This window comes from Apteryx rowi, unplaced genomic scaffold (genome assembly GCF_003343035.1).
Source record: "Apteryx rowi isolate R43461 unplaced genomic scaffold, aptRow1 scaffold_186, whole genome shotgun sequence".
NCBI lineage: Eukaryota > Metazoa > Chordata > Aves > Apterygiformes > Apterygidae > Apteryx > Apteryx rowi.
In genome coordinates, this window is record NW_020448152.1 from 1487827 (window position 1) to 1510337 (window position 22511).

The window sequence follows — 22511 nt, forward strand, 5'->3', positions numbered from 1 at the left end:
TACAACAAACACTCAGTTTATGCCAAGAAACATTATGGATGTGAAATGTACACGATTCCCTAGGAAAAGAAGGAAAACCTTTAATCATGGTGTAGCCTCTCATTAATATGTTTGCATCTCTTCCTTAAAGTTAGTATTAACATAAATAGTTACCTTGGCTTTAGTCTCCTAAAAATAACCAATTGCACATGATCTTTACATACATTAGCTCTGGGAAACAGTGAGACCAGACAGCAAGTGACATGTTTACACAGCCTAGTATTTATACCATATCTTAAACAGCAGATTATCTCAGCCAGCACCATATAAGACAGAACACCTGCCCTGTGCTCAGGAGTGTTTGTATGCTCAGAGGCAGAGCTGCCCAGCACCACCCTTCCTGCAAGGCTTGCTCTTTCACTACCTGGGAGCAAAAGGATCAAAAACATGTTAGAAAAGCAAAGACACGGTTAGTAAAACTATGAAAAAGTAGCCATCCACTCCAGTAAACAAGTAACTATGATTCTGAACTTTCCACTGAATTCACTAAGAATGTGTGCTTTTAGGAACAGCCCTGATTTTTTTTCCCAGGGTGCAAAATTATATTTCATCAATATATGGTGGAAATTTAACACTCAGTTGCCTTTTTACCTTGTATATTTTTAGTCTATACCTGCAGAACCTACAGAATTTTGTTTCAATAAGTTACTCTATCTCTTAAACAAGTTAGCCCCTGAGAGTCTCCATCCCTCACGCTCACCCTCTCTAACCCAAAATCATTGTTATTAAATTTATATTTATTTGTTATATTGAAAAAATTCAGCAAGTGCTGAATATGTTTATATGGTGGTTAGAAGGAAATACTGAATACATTTTATACTTACACAACTTTCTTTTATAAAATTCAGGGGATGAACCTACTTAAGTGTATAACTAGCATAAACCATAGAACAGAAGCCACCAAAACCTCAGTGGCTGTAAAAACATAAACTGCCTACCAGCATCTAAAATAGACCCAGCTACAGCTGTGAAAAGGACCCAGGAACATAAAGAAATACTAAAATGCGATGGCGTTGGCAGTGCAAGAAGCACGCAGGAGAGGCGCAGCAGAGCGCTGCGAGCTGGGGGAAGGCGCAGGTGTATAGCGAGTGAGGGTGGGGCACTGCCCCACAACGGCTTTTGTCTCTGACCCCAGTGCGCCCTCGTAAAACTTTTCTGTACTTTTTTCCCCTTCTTCTTTGCACGCCTTAATATCTTGGTCATTTACAGTTTTTCATGCCCATTCCTGGTGCATGGGCATACAGTTAATCTTATAATTTAATATTTGTACCTGTCTGGGAGTAAAGTTTTCAGATGATTAATGCACAGTGACTCAGAAGTGGTTGTGAAGGTGTGTGCTAGTATAAGCAGCTCAAACTTGCCTGGAAAAACCTGTTTGAATGAGGAAATATTTATTTAAGCTGGCAATATATAAACATTAGAGTTTTACTTACAAACCAAGAGAAATTACAGGTGCAAACTAAGGCACTAACTTGAAGACAAAAGTAGATTTCTGTCTGCTAAGATGGTTGGTTAATATCATGAAATCACGAAGACTTGCATAGGCTTGAACAGAGCAGTGACTGTGGGCAAGTGGGGAAAACACACAGGAGAAGCCTGGCTTCTCAGCATGCCACGCAGCAACGCTCCGCTTCATGGATTAGCTGAAGGATAGCATCAAACGGGGGCAGGCTGGAGGAATCCTAACCAAGTGATAGCCCTTGCACATCAGGCTGCGTTCAGGTCATCATGAATCCAAGTGACTTTATTGCAAAATAACAGAAATCTCTTCTCACACTGAGGGACAGTCTTAAAGCTGCTCAGTAAAGGCAGCCTGGGTTGAATGAAAGTGGGACTTTGCTGACAGTGAGAGAGGAGATGACTTCTTTCTGCCATGACATCAAAATGTGAGGAACTGCGGTGGTGGTGATTGCTCCCTCCTCTGCAAACCATCTGCACTCAAGCAATTCATATAAGCTCGGCAGAGGAAACAGGATTTCGTTTAAGGCAGCAGTACTGATATGCATTTATAAAACTGTTTCTTATTCTCAGAAAGGGCTGTCTTGCAGGAAGCAGAGATGGGTGTATTTAGGAGCTTTTCAAGAAAGGAAATGTTTGTGGGCTTCAGTGTTTCCAGCTAGGGACAAAGGGCATGAGACAAATTCACTGTGCTATGACCCTGCAGCCAGCTCAAATCCAGCTTACTGCGACTGGGGTGTATTTGAACTAATGGCTAGCAAACGTCTCACTCCCGACAGGAATCGATACCAAAGGGCAGCTGCCTGAGCCATAACTGTGTCTTTCTCTGGCACCATCTCTTTCTAGAGTTGTCTTCTGACTGTTAGAGGAATGCGTATCCTTCTCTCAGACAAGGCAACTTGGGACAACAGCGAGTGTGTGCAAGGCCCAAAATGCCCTGTTTTATTGTTATTTTTATCAGGTTTAGCAAAACCACATAGCAAACATAGCACTATATTTTGTTTTCCACAATGGTGATGTACACCAAGATTGCTGGTCCTGCAGTATCTGAAAGCAGCGTATAGTGTAAAATGAAAGAGAAATATAGCAGAACTTTTTGAGCTTATTCTTGTTCTTCAATAGTTAAATGTGTAGCAATCAGGTATGCAAAGAGTTAAGCATTTTCTTGTGTATAGTTTGACTTCCTCAGTTATTCTGAAACAGATTTGGAGGAGTTTAAAATTCAGCCATAAAAATTGTCTCCCATGAAACCAATTGTTTTGTTGTTTCAAAGTGATGGGAAAAAAATCTAAACCCACTAAAAAGTTAATCAAGTAGTTTAAAGGGAAACTGAATTCAAATTTAGCCCTAAATTTAGATTTTTTTAAAGTCAAAATCCAGGCCAAGTTAAATGGTCCCATGTTTTTCTTCCCCTTTAATTTTAAAAAAGCTATTTTAAAATAAGCATCTTGTACATTTTGAGGACCAATGGAAAAGTTAAATAGAAACTGATTACATATAAATGTGAAATTAATTGGATTATTTTCAGAGTTTAAAGTGGTAGCAGGATTTTTATAAGAGTTATTACTAAACAAATGAAAGGCCCAGGGTCCCTGGTCCTACATTTCAATCTGTGTTGGCAGACCTTTATGGCCGTGCAGAAACTGAGCATAAGGACCCAGATTAAATGACCAAATGTACCTGTTTGACCAAATGACCAAAAGTATCCTGTTTACATTCTGCTGGTTTCTTCTTTTCTGTGAAAAAGTCATGTTAAAGACAGAGCTAAAAATAAGATGTTGTGTATTTTCTAGGTATTCTTTGGCATGTATAGAACTTACAGTATGCTTTAGCTTTCAGATCTGAGGATGTCTACGGTGTTTACTCCAGCCCTATTCCTGTTTTCACAAAGCCTTATAAACAAAAGCTTGCAATATTCCCAAATCCAGAGCAGTCTCTTCACTCCTGGTGTGCTTGATGAGTTGTGCAGTGCACTGGCTGAAAATATTTTCCCTGGGCCCAAACTAATCAGCTGATTCTCTTAACTATGAAATTTAATCATCCCATATGAGCATACAAAACAGATGCACACAAGTTACTGCTCAGAGGGATTCTAACTCTGCTTCAATTCAGTTAAACTATCTGAGTGCATTACCTGCTGATGTTACATTCTGTTGAGAAGTGTAATTCCAGACTACCAGACTGTTCCCCACCACCATCTGAACAAAAACAAAATAAAACTTGTTCTGTCATAAAACAGTGACCTGCATTTAAGCTTCAAAGGAAAGAAACAAACCTTGAAAACAACAAGAGCAAGGGACCTGGTAATGTCTATCAAGAATTTGGCTATGATATTCAGAAGTGACAGTAGCTTCAAACCCTAAAATACATGCATTGTAGAAACTGTCAGGTCCAAATTAATTCAGATTACAGATTTGTGTTATACTTGTAATGCAAAGATTAAAAGATATCATATTTTTACTTTGAAATAATATGGCCATATGCCCTAAAATTAATTGTGAAATCAGTCACATTATTCAGTTAAGTATAACTTGCACAAAATATATTGGATGAAATATGAAAACAGATGAAAAGCTTCTCAAAAAAAAAGACTGAGAGGCTAAATATTAAACCTAAAGAAATGTACACAACTATGTGGCACAAGAATGTCCCTCCCACCATATTACCTGACTGCTGCTTTTTTCATTCACTCCTAAATGCTGAGTGAAACCTCAGAAAACAAAAAAATAATAATTACAGTCTGACTATAGCACTTTGAAAATGCTTATGTTGTATTTAAGGCTACCCTGATCACACTATGATGAAGTATGTGTGTGACTTCAGCAGCTCTGTCTCCTAGTCTTACAGTATCCAGCCTATAAAAATCCTGGCCTAGGGGAAGCGAGGGAACAGGGAGAGAAAAATTTTTGATAAGCTCTCCAGAATGCTCCAGCACAAAGTTTTGCTAACGTCCTGGAAGGGGGAGGACCCGGACAGGCAGCTGCCTGAGCCAGTCCTTCTGCATGCTCTCTCACGAACACGCTGCTCAGGATTTGTTGTTTTCCCTTCCTGCCTTTGGAAGTCATCCAGAAGTGATGTAGACTGGTGCAGCACTATCTGGTGATTCTCCCCACCAATCCATTTTTGTATAGTAGATTATCTAAATCATTTTATCCAATGTGTAGCCAGAATGAGTAATCAAAAACTGTAGAGCTTCTGCAATGCATTGGAGGTGGTTCCCCTGAGGCCATTTTTCTTCATATGTCTTAAGTGACAGTGCTTTAAAAAAAAAGTAATAAAAGAATTGAGAACACAGAATGAGCCTAAACCACATTCACTTATATGTAGCCAAGCAGTGCTTAAAGATGGCTGCATAGATTTAAATTTGAATTTTGAGTTCACAGGCGGGTTTAAACTATTTTTCTTTAGGGAATGACTAACGAAGAATTTGCTTAGTAGCACTAATCAGTTGCCTTGGTTGTACATAATGTTCTTGCAGACTGCTTCTACCTTTATGAGCAGGACCCAGAGTACCTAGTGAAATCATACGGCATGAGTGTGCTTTGCAGTTACTGCTTGTTGTACAAGCAGAAAAAGTTATAATGGCTGGGCATAAAACCTTGAGTTTTCAGTGACTTTTAGATGAAAAGCTCTCCATTCATGAACATTGGATTCTCAGTAAAGAGAAACATTTTCTGATTAGACTTCAGAGCAGGTCTCTTTCCAACATTAACATTGTGTGAAATGACATTAATATCATGCAAGATCTAAATACTTTGAGTGGCTTCTAGATATAAGACTATTTTCCTATATCAGTTACATGCCACTATGAGGAAAATACATGTATCACTTAGTTTCCTAAAAAGAGAGGACAATACAATCTCTTTCTTCTATGTCATTAAGGGAACACCTACATGTTTGCTGTGTGTACAGTTGGCAGTGAGGCCCAGTCAGGTGTGATATGATAGCACAGCACAGTAAGTGCTGTGAAGGAATGGTAATGACTCTCAGGTTTGATGAATACCAACATTCATTCACGTGAAACATTACTACTGAATTTGAAACACACAGGTTTGTGGTCTGGAGGTTGTACCTTCGCTGTGGCCAGATATGAGTGTACTAGAAGAGGATTTGAGAGTAGTGTGGGTCCGGAAACTCTCTCTCCTAAAGTTCTTTCTGCCAGCTGACTTTAAAGAAAACAGCCTTTCCAACAGACTGAGAACAGTTTATGCATAGGCATTTTTCTTAGATATGCCATCCTTCCACCTGTTCAACATTGTCTTTAGTATGTCCAGTTTGTTCCTTCTACATCTTAAAAAACATTTGACATAAAATTTAGTTTTTCACGCAAACAGAATGAAAGAGTAAAGGGAACCCAGCTATTATATACTGTCACACATTACTGGAATTGCCATGGTTTGCTATAGCCCAAATGAGGATTTATGGCAGAGGAACGGCACTGTTATCTGAAATACTGAAGACTATTAAACTGCTTCCCTGGTTCTCTTATAAATTTGTATGATGCTTCTGAGCTTGCTGCAGTGTGTGTTCCTGTGCACATGCTGAGTCCCCTTTGGTGGCTTATTGCTTTCCTTCCAGGTGTGGAATAAACACGAGATACCTATACTGCTTCCACTGAGAGAGGGGGCACTAAAAAGATATTTTTCTCAGAAACTGTTCAATTCATCTCCTTACATTTCTATAACTGATCACAACACTTAGCCTGTAGGAGAGCTTGTAACCTAACTCCACTCACTCAGCAAATGACATTGTTTTGATTCATATTGTCACATAATATAAAATATCAGCACAGTGATTACATTACATGCTTACCATTATATGAGCACATTTGTAAACTGCTACATTGCTCTGGGGAGCTGGTTTCACAGTCATGGTTGATTTCTAACCAAATGCTCTGGGCTGCTTTAATTGATAGATTGATAGATTTCCCTACAAAGGTGAATCACTATTTCCATCTGCTGCCCAAGAGGGAAAATGTTACCACCAATAAAGCTCAAAGTCCAAACCACAAAGATCCTGCTCAGAAGCTGATCTGAGAATGCAAGTCCTCTATTTCATTATGAAACCACACACACCCCCCATCCCTTTCTGAAACTTAAACATAATTTTGCCCAGTTCTTACTGGACAGAGATGTGTGCTATTTTGTTTGATTGTTTCTATTTGAATTATTTTTTTTTATTGTAAAATGCAAACAGCAAATTGTACATGGAATTAATGTAAGAGGCCAACATCCTCATGATAACCTACTGCAGGCAACAGAATTACACCACAGTGAATTTGGCTCACTTGCACGCAATAAGGCGTAGCATGGGAAACACCGCAGTAGTGATAGAAGCTGTAATATAAACACAGGAAAGGAGGACCCTGCTAAGCAGTGGTAACTTCTAAAAGCATTGCAGATTTCTTTCCCTCACAGCCTTGGTACATCCCTGCAGGTTGATATTTTGGTTGGCAATGAAAGCGAACTGTGGGAGCAAAGTATAGGGCTTGTAAAATCACCCTGATATACATCCAATAAATCAGGAGCAGCCTACCTAGGAACTGGACCTCACCTCAGGGCGGAGGGAATGCATGCTCTTTGTCATGTACACACGAGCACACACTAGATTCACTTAGCAAAGTGAACTTTTACATTAGCAAAGTTATAAATAGCAAAGTTTTGGCAACAGCACAAACTACTCAAGCTCTGCTTCTTAGCAGCAGAAGATCCCAAACCAAATCCTTTGTGTTACTAGGGTAAAGGAATGATGTGGACTTTCTGCGTAATGAAGATGGCTAACTTCATTAAGTCCCTTTGCCTTGTTTTTTGTCTGTAGAAATAACTATATGTAACTGAATATAAAGCTATGTATCTAACAATGCTCTCTTATAAAGTAGTTCCTCTGCAAAATAGTTACCAAAGTGCACTGGATTACCGGCATAAATGTTTCCTGTGAAATATGGGTTACTTATGGAGGTTATCTAATTAAGAAAGAACCACTGCGGAATGAAATTTAAAGGAGAGGTTTACTACTCTTAGCTTCACTTTCTTCCACACTGTATTCCCTTCATAATGAACCAGATTTTTTTCCCCTGAAGCCTGTAAGCAGTAAAGGCTTCTTCTAGGTGAAGCCAGACTCAAGCTAGCTCTGCGAGAACCAACCCTGGACCCAGAACTGCTCAGGAGCACAGTGTGGAGACGCTCACCTGGCTTCAAATCAGTACAGTCATGTTCATATGCTGCTGCTTCAGGGTCCAAGATGATTCATCTGTTGGCAAATTGCAATGCTGTAAGGGTTGAACCGACTTGGACAGTGCTAGCTGAGAGATCTCTCACTTTGTTCTACTACACAGCATAGACAAATCCTTAAGGATTTGGATTGTGTGCAGGCTCCTGGCACCCTTAAACCTTTTGGTTTTGTCTATAAATAACCTTTCAGCAGCAGAGCCTAATTCAATTTTCAAGCCACAGACGACATTGGCTTACCTGGTACATCCTTGTATGTAGGCAAAACCTAAACAGCAGCATAGGTTAAATCGCTTTACACCATTCTTAGTGGTTGTTGAAATTCAAGTTACACTGATTTTAGTAGCCTGGCTGAGAAACTATATGTTAGTTAAATTTGTGCTCTTCCATTTTAAATCTGTCTACAGGAAAAACTTAAATTCATTCAACATATTGGCTGTAATGAATTGTGAGAAATGAAAGTAATGTAATAATCAATTGACTAGGAAATGTTACCTGAACATAAACATTGTGTCCCTTCTTTTTCTAAACTGAGTAACAGAGTCTTTCCCTTGCAGCTTGATCACTTGCAGGATCCTGAGAGATAATATGAATCTATGATAACATGATCTGCAACTAAAAACTGTGCTATTCTAATTCCATGGGCCCCTCCTTTTAGGTGATGTTTCACTCCATACCTTCTCCATTTAAATAAAACAAGCCTTTAAAGCAAGTTGTTCTTTCCCTTTGCAGCTTCCAGAGGAGCTTTCAAAACCTTCAGAATTTAGTTTCAGTATGAAAATATGGCTGTGTTCCTAAGTCTCTGCAAACTTATGAATTTATGTCACCAGAATACTTGGAGCACACATCAATTTCAGAGGGGACATATTTGATGGCTTTTCAATTTTTATGAGGCAAATGGAAGTGAGAATTGAATGAAGGTTTGAATGAAAATGGCAGCTTGTTTGGAATTTTATCTCTGCAAAACTTTCCTGATCAAGCACCAACTTTTTAATTAAGGAGAAAAAATAGACAATGAAGCAAAATAGAAATAAGTCTCTGTAGAGCTATAAACACTGCCTCTTCAAAAATGGCTTAATACGCAAAAGCACAGTTGGAATTTCCCCCGCCCCAGTAACTCTGTGCTTGTCTTCTGGTTGTAAAAAATGTACGTGCCAATTTCCCTACAAATTTTTAAATTTTACAATAGGAAAGAAATGGTACATTTTCTAGTGAAGTAGTTCTCCAGTGCTGCTATCCAGTTTTCCAGGAATAACTTCATTAAATGCTTTAATGTTTTGATGTACGTCTGTAAGGCCCCTCCCTTTGGCTCTCCTGTGAGCTGTGATTACCAATGCCCTTTCAAAGAACAGTCATGATTAAGCCAACATATTATACAAATACACCTGATTGCTTTGAGTTTGTGGTAATCTCCTCCCTCCCCTAAATTAAAGCAAAATGACATGCCAGCATGTAAGCAGTTCCAATAGGAGTGTTTAAAGCAGGGGAGAGTTCCGATAACGTATGCATGTGAGGCTTATAAACATGCTCTACTTTGTTCAGATACTTCAAGAAATCTTCCAGACAGAAAATACGATCATGTTACTGGAGCGATCTATAATGGCAAAGGAGTGCCCACTGAAAGTGGCTCAGACCTGCCTGGAGGGAAGAACTAAACGACCCAATATAGAACTTTGCCGTGATGCACCTCAGTTTCAGTAAGTAGAGGCCAGACCACCCTGTCCCTTGCTCAGTCAGGCACTCAGGAACGTAAAATTTAACAGGATGAATTAATTCGATACGATTAGAATTGTATTCATTACATGATGATACAAACTCTGGAAGAAAGAACTAAAATCCAGGTAGCTATGTTCAAATAATGGGCCAAAACTTCTAATGTTTTGTGTGTTTAGTTCCCTCTGGAGTCTTCCTCCCAGGTCAATTAGGAGATCAATTGCTTGTTGGCGGCTGATATCTTTTTGGATTCATTCTCGCATCTGAGTTGGGTTTTCTGAATTGATTTTAATTCCATCAGTATAAAACAACAGTATTTCACTTCAGGAGTTTCCTGATTTTAGAAAGATATTATCCCAGACAAAATTCTGTTGCCTTGTGCAAAAATTATCTGATGGTGAACCTCTAAAGGTTTACTGCAAATAAGAATAAGGCAGCATCTTTTACTTCCTGAACTCATTTTCAACACTTTTATCCAACTATATAGTGATTCCAATATCATCTTTGTATAGACTAGCTCATCTGGCATGTATTTTGCTTATATAGCTGTGGGGGTTTTCCAGCTCATGTTGGCATTAGCTTGGTGATCTCTGTGCTATGGTTCAATCTAGAGTGTGTGCTGTATCTTTCTGGATATACAAGAAGATGTCTGAGACATTAGTTTTCTCTAATGACTGAAGACCAATCTTCTGAATCCTGCTTCTCTCCCTCTCTCCCGATCCATTTGGAACACATCAGTTTCCATGAGAACCCTATCTAGTGTATCCTATTCAAAATGCTGTCTTCAAAATATTGAGTGGGTTTTTTTTCAAGAAATACTGCACCAGGATTCCTACCATACCTGCAGTGAATTTCACACTCCAGTAAGAGATTTTTTGAAGACTTTTATGAAAAATATGAAACTATTCCCTTTTGATTTTTGTTTCCAGCAAGATCCCAGTGTGTACAGCAGCTTCACATGCAATAAAAGTAATGAGATACATAGTGCTTAAATTGATTATTAATTTTCTTAAACTGTGTTTTATCAGCTCAAAAAGCCTCTGTTCAAACAGGGAAGTGCCAGTGAATCATAGTTCACTGTACTGTCATCTTTTCCCTTTTTCTTCTAACTCCTTAACCCATAAGTTGTACAATGCAATATATTTTTTTTTTCAGCTTCATACCTCCCTATTCAGGCGCTGACATTTCCTTTGGTGTATCCACATATTATATATCTTCAGTTTTATGCTCTGCTCTCCAAATGCGTTTTTGCACAAAATATTGTTTTGGATCTGAAGTCTTTTATATCCATTTAGATAGTTTTATTTCTATGGCTTTTCATATCATACAAATCATGCCTGTTCTAGGTGCAGGAGTTCAGCTGTGAAAAAACTGAAAACTTCTGATTTGGCTACTGTAGCATTCACTGAGCAATTACCTTTACTATAGGAGCAGATCTAGTTTTTCACTTGCCACTCACCATTGATCAGGTGTGCAAATGTATTAGTCTCAGCATTCAGGGGTCTTTCAGCATTTTAGTTCCAAAAAACCTAAGATGGCCATAAATATTAAACTATAAATCCAGCCTTCTATTCACTCCGAGTCTTGTTCTCTCCCTGCTTCCTTCCTGAAGATCCCTTCCACGAAAATGTCTGCATCATTATGATTGATATCAGCCTGCTCAACAGGACTGCATGTGTCCAAGATACAGAACTTGTTTGATTTGGGATCAATAGCATGCTGAAGCAGAGGCTCACATCATCCTTTTTTCTTCCAACAATTACTAGTGATGGCCTTGATGTTCCAGAGGGTCCTGCCTAAAAAAGTTTGGAAGCTTCATTTGAAATCACTGGCATGTCAGAATGTCTTTGAATATTTTCCTGAACTGGAGTGGAAGCACAAAAACATGACATACTTAGAAGATAAAGTGCATATACAGGTTCTGAAACAATTAAACTTCTACTAGTTTACAGGTTATTTAAGAGCTCTACATTCTGTCACACAGCTATTCTGAAGTATTTTAGGCTTATTGTACAGACAAGTTTTGTATCAGTCAGTCTGATATCTGATATTTCTAATATCTTAACCAAAATGTTTATACAGATATACTCTTTACTAGATGTAGTTATATTGACAGATAAATAGCATATCCCATTCTCTTTTCTCCAAAACAAACCTAATCCAAATCAGGTTATTTTGGATGCTTTAATCAAAATCCAAATCTTTTACTGTTTTGTTCATTATAACTGCAATTAGAGATGGAAATTCTGACAGAAGATATTTGAAATTTGAACACTTTTTCACTCAGTTTTTGGCTGAACTCACATCTCAAAATACATTTTTTAGAGACAAACTCCTATCCGAGAAAGCCAAACCATTTGCTGTCTAATTCCCTTTTCCAAGGACTTTTGATTTTAAAATAATTTAACTGTATTTCTCTCATGTGGTTTAAAGCAAGAAGGAGCTCAACCCAACAGCTCAATTGTAATAGGGAAAGAAAATATCAAATGAACCACTTCTTTGTAACATGCGAATGTTATCTGAATTTGCTGTTTATTTAAAAGGAAGTGCTGATGTTGGCACTTGTTCTCTGTGTGTGCTGCCAACTTTGTAGTTGAAGGAATTAGACAGAAAACAAACTAATAAAGTCTAGTTTTTCTGTGCTGTTCTGAAACAAAAGGGACTGTCCAAAAACAAGTTAAAGTGGATTCTGGAAAAAAACAACGTCTTTTACAGGCTATGGCACTTTGAGGAATTAACAGAACATTAGATAAGGAGAGGCTACATGTGACATCACTTGTTAAACTGAACACATTCAGGTTAGAGCAATGTAGAATATTCATGAGATAAAACTTACTAGCTGTTATCAAGATCCTTAAATATGTTAGCTTCAAATTCAGCCCAATGTTTATGATTTCAGTTTTGCAGACCTTTTAGTTTTAAGTCTGCAGACTTTTCAGTTAGCTCAGGAAAATGTTTCAGGGTGAGCCTACGCAAAACAATAGCAATTTTAGAGAATTTTGAATTGTGGAATCCTAGAATATGAATCATACATCAAATGGTGCAAACTTGTAGTACTAAGCTGCAGCCAAATCAAGGCATAGATACACTGCAAACCTCTTGGAATGTGAAAGGACCTCTTTCACACATTTTTTCACTAGATATATCTGTAAGATCACTATGTGCGAGGTAAACCGTTTGCCACAAAGCAACTGTGGCAGAAGTGCTTCTACATATGATCTTCAGAAACAAAGGCTTTTTAATAACAAGGTTGCTTTAAAAAGGCTGGCGGAGTGAGCCATGAGCATTCCAGAAATCCCAGATCTTTGCAGCAAAGAATCTGAGATGGAACCACTAACTTTTGAAAAATGGAGGACACTAGAGAGGAACCAATTTCAACAGTATAAAAAACAGATTAACTTTGTAACACTAAGATTTCTGAACTCAGAAAGTCCATTGTATTTGAAAATAAATTTTTGCTTGTCAGAAATATTAAATGTTAGTGTTTTCCATCTTTCATAAATGAAATATGAATCAGAATTCTGCTGGAGACATGCATTTTGCCTCAGTTTATTGGTGATCAGTTTTTGGTAGGGTTATCTCTACACACAAAATCCTTAGTATTAAAGAGAGCTTATGAGCTCAGTAAGTACACAAGAAGCTTTGTCACATCTCCCTTGATAGGCCACTGGAACAAATTTGGCCGATATCAGCTCACAGAAAAACTTTATTTCACAGCTCCACATTCAGTGGTTATCTGGGTAAGTGGTTCTTTCCTGGTTAACAGGCTTTTGCATCAAATCTATACTATTTGGCACATCCTGCTGCACAAGTTTAAGCTATCATGAACTACACCAGCACACTTCAATAACATCCATTCCAAATGTATGCTACGGGATCATATGTAGGTGCTCAACATGGCCATGCTAGTCCTAGGAAGGCTATACAAAGGAGAGGTTGCAAATGAAGAAGAATGCAATTAAGAAGATAAAAGATCAAAGCAAAGTGGCTTAATCTGCTGTTAAAGATCAATGCAAGCAAGAAGTCATCACTTCTTACAGGTGCTAAGCATGCAAGTTTGGCCAAGATTAGTTTTCATATCGGTTCAGTCCAAGAGTACTGTTCAAATCCTGCCTGAAAACCAGACCTGCCACTGTTGAAAAAGTATTGTGGTGAGGGATTGCTGAAGTTACTTGGGCAACTTGTCTCCTTCTCTTTTTTCAGGCTTGTCAATGAAGTTTTTACTATAGATGACACCTTACAGACCTTAAAGCAACGTCTGCGAGAGGCCCGTGATACTCTGCAAATGTTGGTTCTCAACAAGTCAAAGCTGGAACATGAACTTTCTGTGAAGACAAACTCCTTCATCATTGATAAGAAGTGTATGGACAGGCGCAAAGCCTTCCCCAGCACCCCACGGCTAGTTGGCTACACTTGAAGTAACAAGTAACCTTTGATCTCTTTAATGCGTAACATAAAAGTTGCAAATCCTGAAGGAAATATTTATTATTTTGATTTTTTTTTTAAATAATGAAATCCAATAAACAAACCAAAAATCAATACCATGCTTCTTTCCTTAGAACAATTTAGTATTCTCAACTGCAGTTGCTCCATGGAATAGAATTAGCAGACTTCCTCTGACAGAACAAAAACTGAAATAATCGGAAAAGTATTGCAACACATGTATGTAAGTTAGGAGCTACTGAAAAAGTTAGACTGACACTCTATACTCATCAATGGAACAAGTACAATACGGAATTTAGGAGCTCAGGGTACTGTGCCATCTGCGTTTCAATCCTTGTCTGGAAAAGTTAAGTCTAAATGCTCATCCCATCCTTCCCCTCTCCTCTTTCCTAGTAGTGCTAAATTTGGTGTTCTGTTTTGAATCAGCGAAGGCTGAACAAACTTGATTTGCAGAAGCTGAAGGACAATTTCAGTGCAGTGACTTCAGGTTCATATGCAGCCTGTATTAACTGAGAGGAAATATTTCCATCTCTACCTCTCTTTTCTTTTTAAATTCAATTTTTCATATAAGTAATTATGAAGAAAATCTTGTGTATTTATATGAACTGTGTGTGATTTGTGATACTTGCCCAAGTCTAGAGTCTTAACTATTCAGGAATATGAATTATCCATCAGTAGATCTCAAATGACTTCACGAACAGACAGTACTGTTGCTCTATTGTCACTGATAAGAAAGTTAAAGAAGTGGGAACAGAACCAGGTTTTCTAAACTTTAGTCAAAGAACAGGAGAAATGCAAATATTTGAAAAAGAATTATATGTATATTATTTTCCTGATCAAAACTTGTCTCTGGCCCTGAATGTCTTGCATTATATAGTAAAAACACCACCTTGTTTCCAGCATACAGGAATATAATGCACTTAAAGTTACTGCACTGAAATTATTCTTCAGTCTCTCGTAATCAAGACTTAACTTTCTCTAGTTCTCAACAGAGCACTATTCAGTGGTAAAGAGGAGAAGGATGGAATGGGCTTTTAGATTTGTCTTTTCCAGATAAGGGTTGAAAATCATTGATAGCGCAGTATTCTTAATAAAGACTTTGAGGAAGAACTAGTTTTAACTAATGTTAAAGCAGTCTGATTGTTTTGGACAAAATGGAGTAATAATATTTTACTGTTATTTGTGCTTCTTTCCTGGATTTACTCACATTCATTTACAGAATAACCAACAAATTAGAATTCTAGTAACAGAATTGTCTTCTGCTACCTCAGGGTCCTCTTTACAGAACAGCTCTAGGAACACATAAAACACATTTTACAATGGACCAAAGCCAAGTCTGAGACAATGCTAGATTTGAAAGGCTCCTGAGTACGCTGGCTCTGTTCCTTATCCTTTGTTTTGTGTAGGTGGGGGATTATCCTAGCTACTAAATGAAAGTAACGTTGCTAAGGCACGCTGAGCTGAGCAGGGCTATTCAGGAGCCCTTGCAAGTTACCCTCAGTTTCCATTGAACGTGGTTGAGCCATTCTACACTCAGCTTCATTCCTTCAGTTGGAAAAAATACTATCTCCTGGCTGTTGTGTTAATCCATTTACACAGCAATATATTGCTAAAGATTTAAAACTGTGAGAAAACATTTTGGAACTCATGATTGGGACGTGACATTCAGGCCTACTTCTGATACTCATTAGACCGATCTCAAGTTGACTACTCTGCAGCTTGATTTTCTACACGAAAATAATACCTGCACCATCATTATGGACAGTGCAGGCTGCTCAGTCCAGCAAGCTCCAATCGTGGCTCTTTAGGAGGAATTCCTCCAAGCATGGGGAAAGCTCCGGAAACACAATCAGTGTTTATATTGCGATGTATGACTGGAGAGCAGTTCAAGGGGTCTTGGCAATGTGCCAGCGAGGACAGGCGGAGCTCTGTTATTGAAGACTTCATTGGTAATCTGGTTTGAATCAAGAGTGATAGCTTCCTGTTTCTTACTCTGAAACACCCCACGACAAGCTTCTACCACAGAGCCCCCCTTGGGACATGACTTCAGGTAGGAGCGGGGAGGAATCTCACTATGAGCTGTTTCTCAGCAGGGAAGTATGTTACCACTGGTAACATTTTCCTCCCTCTGTATGCCTTTGTGTGGAGGCAGGGAAAATTTAATCACTTGAGTCTGTTACTACCAAACTGTATGGCAGAAACAAAAACAGAATTTTGTAGAATAAGGCACTTGATTTCCATTTTATATATTATTTTTACAATAAATATAGAATAAATATTTGTGTTGAGCTGTTAAATATTGACAATAGTTCCACCCTCTTTATCAAATACTGACAGCTGACCAAGCAGAGCAGTAAAAATTATTTGGAAGTTTGGATCTTCTTCAAGTCTTTAAATACATTTCTAAAAATTGGAGGCTTTCCCAGTTCACACAGCTATTCCAATAGCTAGAAATAGTTTCTCTCCTCTTTATGCCAAGAACTCAATTAAGAAATACATAGCAGAAGGGAAGCACTCTGAAGAAATATGAATTTTGATATCAGTTTTTGACATGAGGGAAAAAGGAAAAATCTTTGCCTGAAAACAATCAACATGAGTGAAAAGTCACCCTGAATCAAAGTCCTGCATTTGAAAATTTGGAGGCTTAGGGATAGAGGTGTTGAACTAGGGTGCTAAATGCCACAAATTCAACTGTAATTAAAGCTATTCCAGCTCCTTACTGGTTGTGCTTTTTTTCAGCAACATTCTGCCGAAGATCTCTGCTCTGCTTTTGGGTGGAGTACTCACTTGGTACATTGTGTGAACAGCACTGATCTTGATTGAACACAATGTGAACGCCTACTAGAAGTGACTGCCTAAAACCATGGATAAACAGATAAAACCTTTCTCTGAGTGCATCATTTTGTGGGAGAGGAGAACAATAATCCCCTAAGATTCGGCTACCATCAGTAACAAACTACTGACTCCACAAAAATAACACTACTGTACAAAATCATCATCTTCCCTAATTATAACTGACCAGAAGATACTAAGTATGTTATCCTAGTGAAAAAACACTCTTGTCTTTCATTAATGACATCTATACATGCAGCACATTTAGTTTGCTAATAATGCATCCTCTCCGAAAAAATAAACAAATTGGACTCTTCAGACTCCTAGAGAAGGATGAGACTTCCATAGGATAAGGCTCTAACACTATCTAAATCCAAAAAGGGTGAAATGTGGTTACCAAATTTTAGATGAAGGAGAAACAAGTCACTATTTGCTTCTTGAGAGTCAAGGTAGACAGAAAAGGCAAAAAAACAGATTGTAGTCTTGTTCTGCCACTGCTTTACTGTGTAAATGAGTTCACATTTCACCTCCAGAATATTGTTCTTAATCCCAGTTGTGATTAGAACATTTGAATATGTCAAAGTAAACACATTTCTAAAAAGCAGATAGTCACCCAGATTAACCTGAGAATCTCTTCAAAAAACAGAATATAAACATTCTTTCAGCTTTATTTTGTAGATCTCTTTTCCTATGAACTAGATTCTATAATGTACTCACACGCAAACACAGACAACAAGAAATATTTCCACGTATAAAAACAGAAATTTGATGAGCAGACCCACAATGATATTTGAAAGATAAAATCTGTTTTATAGCAAATATACTAATGCAGAAAAGACTAAAACCTGTCCCTGCCCGTTTTAAACAATGAGATAATTTTAGTTCCAGACAAGCTATTTCCTAACATTATCTAAACTATAGCTCATAAAAGTTTATGGACTCAGTCTCCAAACAGAATAAGAAAACAATGGATCTAAATGTCTTCACTAATGATAATCCCAGTTCAGTGTCACAAGGTTACTGATACAGTGAAGGCAACTCATTTTACCCAAACCTAGCAATAGTTTATTTCTTTCTCTCTCTCTCTCTCTTTTTTTTTTTAATCACAGCAAGAAAGCAGAATTTGTCATGTATAGATTAAATTCCCTGCCCCAAAGAATTTACAAATGGTGCCCCCAGTCGATATGTATCAGTGGTCATATTCAGTGGAACTACTCACTGGGGAAAGATCTGGCATGTGCTTTCAGGACAGGATGTTACGGAGTGAATAACAGGAGACAAAGAAGGAATATTAACTATGGAGACAAAAAAGTGCTGGGTTTGAAAATTACATTTAAATGACATTACAGTTTGGTAATACAGTTGCACATTCTCATAGCATTCAGAAATTTTCTGAAGTTTAAATGGATCAAAAAGGATCCTGGTTTTTTTTCCCTAGAAATAACAGGCAAGAATTGAAAGCACTATGAACTTGCATTCCCCTAATATAACACAACCAAAAGTTAAAAAAAAAAAAAAAAAGGCTCTTTGTTTAGTGAGATTGAATGATGATATATCATCTCAAATTGGAGAAACACAGAGATAAGAAGCAGTCATGCTCAATCTGGAGATGTAGGATGTGAGCTGGGGTCAGGATGGAGCTGCAGCTCAATGTGTATTTGGAGCCAAGGGTGTGACCCACTCTGCTCCGCTGCAGGGCGGGGGTAAGGGTAAGGGTAGGGGATGGAGAATTTCACCAGAGCCTTCCTGCTTTCCTTGCTGCTTCCTAGCAATGGTGAGAATACACGAGTGCCCCATGGAGCCTTCACCTGCACTTCCAAAGAAAAACGATATAAAACACAGACTTGAACTGAACATTTACATACTCTAGTACTAAAGAACAGTCACATCTGTCTGCTATGCAGTCCTTACAGAAAGCAAACTATTACCTACATCAGAGATATCAATAACATTTTTGCACTTGAACAGGGTATATATATCACTGTGCGAATCTGCTGGAGACATACCTGTCTGGAGTGCATCAGCAATGTGAAAGTAACATGAAATACAGTGGACAGTTGCCTTTGTTTATTCCATCCCTTTCAGGTTTTGATTTGGTTCCATATGTCCTGTTTCAACTTCAGCTGCCTCTCAGCTAAGCACTTAAAACTCCTTAGCTATTTTGTTTAAATACAGGAGAAGCATACCCTGACAAGCAGGACCCCAGCACCTGGCAGGAGAGACAACAGTGACAGAAATGTGACCATTGCTACTTTGGTGAACAACTAGATTTCCTCCCAACTTGCTCCTGCTAGCTTTTGGAAATAATGGCAAACTGCATACATCTGAAGTGCATTCAGCAGAGATAAGATTTGAAATTTTTGTCTTTTTGAATCCTGATCAGAGAATCTTCTGTTAGATGATTGAGTTTTTAACCCACAAGCAGCTATGATACATGACTGTCACTACATACAATGGTTTGGGATCATTCTTCATCATCACCGGAGAGAAATCATATGGAGAAACACTTTCTATAAATGAAAGAAGTTAATCAGAACACGAGAGCTGTAACATAGTAAAAACAGAAACACACGGGTGAAAAATAAAAGCAAAAGCAGATGGCTCTCAAACTGGATTGCTGCATCAAAGCAGTAGTCAAAGCAGTAGTCTACAAACTATCATGAAAATTTCACCTTATTTCTGCACTATTTTTTCCTCCAACTTCTTTTCTAAAGAAAGAATCCCCATCCCAAGTAGGCTGCAGGTTTCTTTTTTAAACCAAGGGACTCAATTCTTACAGTAAAGGCACAACCAGTTCTAACAATGAAAAATATATACCCAGTGATAAATAAATATTTCCTGACTGTACAGTAAAGAATATAAATTTATAAGAATGCAAAACAGCAAAACTTTCTTCCACTGCACATTGCTTTGAAGTGTTTAAGAATAGTAGAAATTTCAGTATCACTGAATTATGATCCCGCATCATGTAAGAACATGCTTGCTGTTTTTCCTCAAGTCATAAAATAACCGCTGTCTCCTATTAGGTGCATTACCAGTTCAGATCTGTTCTCTGGCCTCAGGCGTGCTGAAAATCATGCTATAAAAACCCTTCTATTTAAAATTTAATCAGGAGAATAAGACACAGGTCAGAATGGTCTAAATATTATTTCATGAAGGAAAGACTCTCCTGATTATTTGGGCTTCATAGCTCTGATTATTTTTAAACTGAAATCCATCAATGTTTATCCACTGTTTCTATGATGTCCTTTGATCTCCTACATTTTTATTTTTAAAAACACAGATAACATTCCTGTATCACTATTAGACAAATACGTAGAGGAGACAACACAGCAGTTTGAATTTTTGTTTGGATTTTCTCTCAGGATTTATAAACACCAAGGCAGACCTTCATTGGTTGCCAATGCAATGAAATTCAAGCTTATATAAAATACATATCCTGATCTGGAGTAATTAATATAAGGCGAATCTATGCTATACAAATGAAACTTCTGGCCAGTTAAAAAAAATAAGGCATTTTCTGTTGTATTACTATTGCAGAAGCATCCAATATTGAATGGAATTTTTGAAGTGGAAAAAAAAGAAGGGAAATACGTGTAAATAAACAAGGCAGATGTCTTCTGGTGGGAAATTTCTTGATGTTGTGAAACAAGCATTCATAAGCACAACAAAACTGGGCTTTAAACAAACAAAAGAAGTGATGGAAATAATCTCTAGGTCAGAGGGCACCTAGCAAAGCATGGTCAGGAAGGTGGTGGAGAAATGACTGTCAGTGGCTCCCCATTCTCCAGACTCCAAAAACCATCAGAGTTCTTTTGTTTCACAGTTAAGTTGAGCTGGCACAGCAAAACCAGGAAGTTACGGTGGAACTGCAAGGGTGCCGAACGGCACAGACTGCCGGACTGAACAGCCCTTCGCAGTTAGGGCTACAGCAGCCACCCTGCATGCTAGCCTATCACTGGCTCACAGCCATCCTCCAACAACCTCTGCCAAATGACACTTGTGGCCTATGTGTCTTGTTTTGTTACCCTGCCTTAATGTGCAAGAATGAAAAGCATTCACCAAAAAGACATTTCGTATAGTTGGGCTTGGGCTAAATGCTTAGGCACTTAATATGCTATAGTGTACTTAAGACACTGTAGGAGGACGAGAGCATGTTGTTTAAAAACTCAGCTTCAGAAACAAAACCGGTCATCTTATTACAAAAATGCAACAAAGAGAGGAGTATATTCATCCCCTCATACCACATCTGTGCCCTGCAGGCAATGTTCTGTGAGAAGTCTGTGAAACTTGTATTTGCAGCTATCTCAGACAGCTCCACCTATAACTGTCTCAGCTTTGGCTCTCCCAGTGCCTGACATGATGCCAGAAATTTGTACATGACTCCTAATGTTCCTATGCAGGATTAGCTGTGTTCAACTAGCAAGCATATACAAACATACCATACAGGAAAACAAGGTAAACATGTACATAAAACTCCTAAATACATTTTCATCTGTTGCGTTCATTTGCTCACAGAAGCACACTGACCTGATGCTCTGACACGGCTGAATGTCTTGGGGAAGGACTGTGCTTCTGCTCAGTTCTGACGCAGCTCCAATCCCACCTATGTCCAGGCAGCTCATGATACTTCTGCACTCTAGATGCTGCGGTGACTTCAGCCCATGCAATAAATTAATCCCTTAAATGTTTGCCAAGGGTCTTGTACAGGTTTTACAGCCAGCACTGAGTCCCTTTCTACTGTGGTTGCTGAATTACCTCCATTAGTTGCAGCACCCTTGGATGCTGCTGCTGAAATCTACCTGTCCCATTGGCCACACTCCTCCAGAACCGGCATTTCCTAGACCTCAGTGACCCTCACCCATTATTGGCATTAGCAGTACTGCTGTTTCCCCACTGGCCTCTGTTTCCTTGTTCCAGAGTCCATTTCCAATGCCACCCCTGCAAAGAATAGAAAGCGCCCAGGTAGAGACCTCAGCTAGACATCCTCATCCTCATGCAGCTCCCTTTATTAAGGGGAGATAGTAACCAAGAGGCTGTTCTAGTGATGGCAGGCCAAACCCAGCAGGGGGAATTCAAAGTGAATTAGCCACAAGCATCCTTTATGTATTATATACGTTCTACTATATTGCAGGACATGTTGTCTAAACAGCTAAAAGACATATTTACATATGCTAATCACCTTCTTGGTATGTGCTTTTGTGGTATTTGGAGTTAGTCTATCTTACAAGCAACCTACACATATTGTTCAGCTGAACTGCAGGTCCCTTGTTTTCAGAAGCCTGTCAACATTAATATTGCTTAGCACTACACAGCACTATTCAGAGTACTCCAGGGACCTGTAGTGGCTGACAGTTTCCCCATCAGTTATCACGAAATTTTTACAATCAGCTATGCCAAGGCTTACTGCTACCACAGAGCATGTCTACATTGTTGGTATCCACAAGTTTATGGAACACACTCTTTCCCTTGTTCACATTATTTAACAAGGGTCAAGCCCTGGTGAGGGTCTCAGTGTTGTTTTCAACAGAACTAAGTTATGATGGGATTTGTGAGAGTATACTGTTTTCCTCCCTGTCAAACAGAGCAGAGTGCTTCTAGAAAATGGTCTGCTGGAACTTGTGCTTCTCTAATCTCTATCCTTGGGAACCTTATTCATACTCTTTATTTATTCTCTTGCTTTCTTCAGCATAGCATGATACTCAGCTCTCTAAATTTGTGGCAATGGTCGCCACGGTGTTGAAGGAACTTCTTTCACCTGTAGTTCAGGTTTGTTATGATTCACGGCAATGGAGGCAG

The 22511-nt window shown here is 38.5% G+C and overlaps 1 protein-coding gene across 1 annotated transcript in view; it reads left to right on the forward strand.

Moving 5' to 3' along the window:
* The window catches only part of TEKT5 (tektin 5), a 28906-nt gene extending 15052 nt beyond the window's left edge, over positions 1–13854 (forward strand). Inside the window, exons 6-7 of the mRNA XM_026061890.1 lie at positions 9267–9421; positions 13641–13854. Of these exons, the coding sequence (XP_025917675.1) occupies positions 9267–9421; positions 13641–13854 (369 nt within the window). The remainder of the gene's footprint in view (positions 1–9266; positions 9422–13640) is intronic.
* The last annotated feature ends 8657 nt before the right edge of the window (positions 13855–22511 follow it).